The 5,222-nt window shown below is 45.3% G+C and overlaps 1 protein-coding gene across 1 annotated transcript in view; it reads right to left on the bottom strand.

Moving 5' to 3' along the window:
• NUP43 (nucleoporin 43kDa) overlaps nucleotides 1-141 on the bottom strand; it is an 8,768-nt gene extending 8,627 nt beyond the window's left edge. The window contains exon 1 of the mRNA XM_009883293.1: nucleotides 46-141. Coding sequence (XP_009881595.1) covers nucleotides 46-141 — 96 coding nt within the window. The remainder of the gene's footprint in view (nucleotides 1-45) is intronic.
• Nucleotides 142-5,222: the final 5,081 nt, after the last annotated feature.

The following is a 5,222-nucleotide window of genomic DNA, read 5'->3' as shown; positions in this document are numbered from 1 at the left end:
ACGGTGGCCTATCCGGCACCGCCCTATGTAGCAGCCGCACGGCGCCAGCTGCCGGCCCTCACCGAAGCTCCGTCGGTCCTGGCCGTTCGTTAACCGGCAGCCGAGGCTGCCTCCCCCGTGCTGGGGTAAACCGGCGCGCATCGGGCGTTATTTGCAGAATCGGGTCCCGGAGAGGAAGAAATAAAGAAGTGAATTTGCCGGTGTGCGTACCTGGCTGCTCAGCTGGGCCGTCTTCCCCCCAGGACGTTACGCGTCTCTCTCATCTTTGCAAGGTCGCCGACTTCTTGTTTTCTCAAAATCAATAACGTTTACGGCAACTAATCATCTCTGGTCTAGATTTGTTCTTAAATATGCGCGAGTGATACTCTCCTCCCTCTGTCAGCTTCCCACCCGTACAGAAAGCAGTACAACAGTAATTTTCTTTTATTCCAAATAACACATTAAACCACACAAGAACACGCATGTACTTCCTTTATCGTATTTCACTTGAGACTTGAACAACTGTGCAATAAAATGTTAAGAGGTTAGTTGTAAAATGAGCTAAAGGCTGACATAGCTACGTCATCATTTCAGAGGATTCAGTCACCGCAGTGCAGTAAGGGACTTCCTCACAAGCACCATCCTACTTTAACAATCTGATTTTCTGCTGCGTTTTTTCCAAAGCTGCCGCTGCCAGCTCACTGACAGGTGGACTTACCAGCAGTAGCAGCAGTGGCTTGGTCAAGCTTTCACCTCTGTTATTGCAGCTTGCCTGCCAGAGCCATCTGTCACATTTTTTCTATACAGCATTGAGTTCCTCCTCAAGTGTGCAGTGCTGTTTTGTAACCCTTCAGCTGTGATACCAAATTAGCGATATTTTATACACTTTGTGCATCATCTGAACTTCAGTTGTGAGCAACTTTTATTTTCACGCGCAGCAGAATTCAACGCTGAACATATTCAAAAAGCTGGATGCTATTGTAGTCTGCCGTACTGCAAGCCTTAAAACAGCTTTGTTGCATGCCACAGTAGCATTATTATTGTACAGTAGCCAATACCTCTGCTGCCTTCTATTAAGCTGCTAACAGCAATCCTGCAAGTCACTGTCAACTCCAAGGGTATTGTCAGCTAATTCTCATAACGCTTGTGAGAAAGGTCAATAGGCAGCCTCAGAATACAGCTCAGATAGCTAGAAGTGGAAGAGATAACACTTTGGGATTATTGAAATGTTTCATTAGGCAAATATTTTTGTTGGTTACTTTTTTATTTCTGTGTCTATTTTTTCTCTTGTGCTCTTGGATGCTTTCTTTCTTTGCTAAGTATTGCTTCTTCAAAAGCATTTGGGAAGTGTTAAGGGGAGTAGGTTAGACATAGAGGCTTATTTTCATTAAGAGGGAAAGAAGAATCACAATTTTTCTTCCCTGTCTTACACTTCTTTAAAGAAAATGTTGGCAGCATGTTATGTGATGGAGGTGAGAGCTGTGATGGAGTTAGGGCTTCTCTGTAAAGCTTTAAATATATTCTCTGTGTTTGATCACTATGAAAAATATGTACTGTGTTAGTATGTTTTTTCAGTGTAACAGTAGATTTAAATAAACAAATAAAAGGAGGAAACAAACACCAGGAGAAAATATGCCTCATCAAATATTTCTGAGGTTGTCAAAAAGGATGTTAAGTCTAGACAAAGCTGACTCTGGGCACTGGGTCCAAACATATTAGCTGAGACAACAAGGAGCATCTATGGATAATCCTTAAATGTGTCTGTGAGTGAAAGGGAAGAAAACTGAGAGCATGCCTCTCCCTCTGCCAGAGGTTAGGGGGCCTGGGAATGAAGGCACTTACTAGATCAGTGGATATACTAGGGCAGGATAAAGCTAACTCCAAACCCTGTTTGCTTATAATCTGCTTTCCTCCAGTTACCGTTGAACAATATTTTAAGAAAGTTATTTGAAGACACCATATTTACTGCTGGTCATAACTCCTGGAGCCATGCCCAGTCCCATCTTGAACAAGCGCAGTCGCTATGCAGGGTGCTGCAGAGCAGATTTCAGAGCAGAGTGCCAGGGCCCTGGCTGCGTTCATAAGCCCTACTTGCCCTCACCTGAAGCTCCCACAGGGTCTGGGGCACCCACTCCCCACCCGAGCTGTGCTGTAGGAGGGCCTGTGCCCACCTACGTCCCTGCCTCGGTGGATGGCTTGACTTGGGGCCTGACTTGTCCCTTTGCTTTAGCTTGAGGGCAAAACCATTATGGTTCCCAGCCCTGCTCTGCTTTCCTCCCTCGGACACCAGGAAACCGTAGGATGGTGTCCTGCTCTGTGGCATTGTCATCCATGGCTCCAGGCTCACCTTCTCTCACAGAGGGGTCCCAGTCCTGCTGCTCCCTAATGCGGGGAGTCACTGATGTGCCTGGGTCCTTCTCACCTCCTCTTTGAGTGCAGGCCTGGGAAAAGAGGGATGCTGAATTCCAAATAATGTGAACTTCTGAAATGGAAATACAAAATGAAGCTACACACCAAACTGCCTTGAGACTGCAGGAAAAGAAATGACATGAAGGAGAGTGATTAAGTTAAAAACAGAATGGAGGCAGGAAGAGGAGTGACTGTAGGTGTAGAAGCCAATTAGTGTGGGGTTTGGGACTTAACTGCGGAAATGTTCAGCGGGAACATTTCACAAGGAAATTTCTGCTTGTGGTATGTATATACAGAAGCAGATGGGATCAGACAGTGATGATAAACTTTTCATACGCTTTTTAAATTCAAAGAATTTTAAAAATCTAATGGGTTCATGAGGTGGGAGGAAAGGGATGAAACAGAAATAGTAGCATGCAGGGGTTTATATATAAATGTATGCAAGTACTGCTAAGGGATTGAGATGTGGGTGAATGTGTGGAAAAGGAGACAGATCCGATGTGCTTAAAATTAGTGGGATCTCCGTGTCAGAACAATCAGGTGATGGCTCATTCTGGTTGCTGGCATTCACATGCCTCTCCCCTGACAGGGCTGTCCATGCACCACCACGGACCTGGAGAGTCTAGTGAGATGGAAGTTGGAGGTGCCAGAAACTGGCAGTGGGCATCCAGGGACCAAGGTGCTCACACTGGTTTGGACAAGTGAGGGGGAAGAGGATACACGAATGCTGAGTGTCAGAGCAGATGGAGTGGTTCCACGTGAATGCTGATGGCCAGAAAACCCTTTTTTTTTTTTTTTTAATTTCTGCTTATCTTTTACTCTAGTGTAGAATGTTTATGTTTCTTTCAGTTTTGTCTTAAAGGATATGCTCATAATATGTTTAAAAAATGCACTCATGGCCTGGGGTTACAGAGCAGAAAGGGCTAGGGACCCTCATGTTTGTTTACTGCACAAATGGGTGCATCCTGCCACTATTTGGTGTGTGTTAGTTTCTCAGGGCCCTTTGAGGCAACTTGGCTTGTCTTAAATCTCCTGGAATCTTGCAGAGCCAAATGCTGTTTCCTTCACACATGCCTGGTATCCATCCAAGACACCCCAGATATCACTTAGGAAGGCTCACACTTATGTTCTTGTCATTCTCTGAACAGTCATGCCAAGAACATAGCCAAGAGATGGACAAAAGGTACATTCAGCCCGAAAGTGCCTGGGCAAGTCTGCAAGTTCCTAGGAGGTAAAGGTGGGCTCTTTCTCTGTGCTCTGTGACAAGCTTAACGCTAATTCAAGCTGGTCCTGGTAAGCAGTGTCAGTTTGTATGTAAATGGTTTCTCTTGTGTTTCTGGTCTCCCAAGGGGGTAAGTATCCCTGGAATGCTTTTAAACATGGGCCAGCTAGTTTCTTGCCAACAACCTCTCTATGGGAGAGTGATGAAGTTTGCTTGCATCCGACAACAGAAAATGTCTTTTGCATTTAAAACAATGAAGTGGTTTTGTGTGTGTATTTTTACAATGTCTGACTGTTCTCTGTATGGTGCCTATTCTCTTGGTGCCCTTTGGGAATTCCTCTAACTCCATGGCTTCTTTCCTTCTCTCCCAGCCCACTGGATATAACAGGGAGACCTTTTATATTCTAGGGCAGTCTCTCACGGACTGTAGAGCAGTTGCCAGATCATACTTCAGAGAAGTTCGATGGAGAATACAGAATGAAGCAGTGGATCTGTCTCTCGGATTAAAAGACCCAGATAGGAAAGGTCTGGGAAGTCTATGGATGGGACCTGGTGTATGCATTGGGCAACTGCCAGATTTGCCCTGGACTCGCTGCTAGCCAGAAAAGCAGATTCCCACCTTCACCTCATTTTCTTCACCTGAACCAGCAATGATGGGATGGAGTATAGGTGTTGTGTGGAACTGGAACAGGATCATCCCTCCCAGGTTGGATGCTCGCACAGAAGACAGTGTTATCTGTGTCTCCCGTGGTGGCAGGTTAGGCTGCGTGTGTCCTTGTATCAGGAATGCTGTTAAGAAACAATATAATATTTGAATTTATGTCTGCTGGATGATACCTTGTTTTTTCTAATGTTTCTACAAGGTACTATTGATAGGGCCTATCCATTCATAGTTACTTATCACTATTCTCATGTTTCAAAAGAAAAGAACTGAAAAACGTGCTGTCTGGTACCAAGTAGATGACATACCTGCACTATTGCGCCTGGTTAAGAGGGGAAGCGCTGTGGAATTGCAGCCCCGGGCGTGTGGAAGCTCATTCACAGGGACAAGAAGGGGACACAGATGCAAAAAAGTCACAGCACTGACAGCACGTTCCCCAAAATTGTCTGCAATAACTGAATCTGCTTTCCCTTAGAAACAACAGAAACACATATAAATAACAGGTGGCAAATGAATATTGGTGGCAAAATTAATCATTAAGAAGTACCCCGGAACACCACATGACAGCAGGAAATCAATTCTATGTTTTTTTGCATTACAGAGTGTGGGAGGAACCGGAGCTGCTACTTTTCCCTTAAGATTGCTACTTCATCGTGTGCCTAGGCTGGGACAGAGCAAGGGCCACATGGGAAGTATCAGTTTGCATTTATTAAATTCTTAAAGTTACCGATTTTATGACCTAGACACCTTTTAAAAGGCATTTTGATTTGTAACGTCGTCCTGCAACAGCATCGCACTCGTCACAGATCGTTGGTACCCTGGCAGCGTTTAGGCATACACGCAGGTGCCAATTCTCATAACGCCCCTCTCCGTCCTTCCCCATTATTTTTGGTGCTGTTTTCCAATGTTTCACTCAACATCCGTCACATCCCCTCCCGCCCCCAGCCCCGA

This window comes from Charadrius vociferus, unplaced genomic scaffold (genome assembly GCF_000708025.1).
Source record: "Charadrius vociferus isolate BGI_N301 unplaced genomic scaffold, ASM70802v2 scaffold114, whole genome shotgun sequence".
NCBI classification, from domain to species: Eukaryota; Metazoa; Chordata; class Aves; order Charadriiformes; family Charadriidae; genus Charadrius; species Charadrius vociferus.
This window is presented reverse-complemented; position numbering and strand designations above follow the sequence as displayed.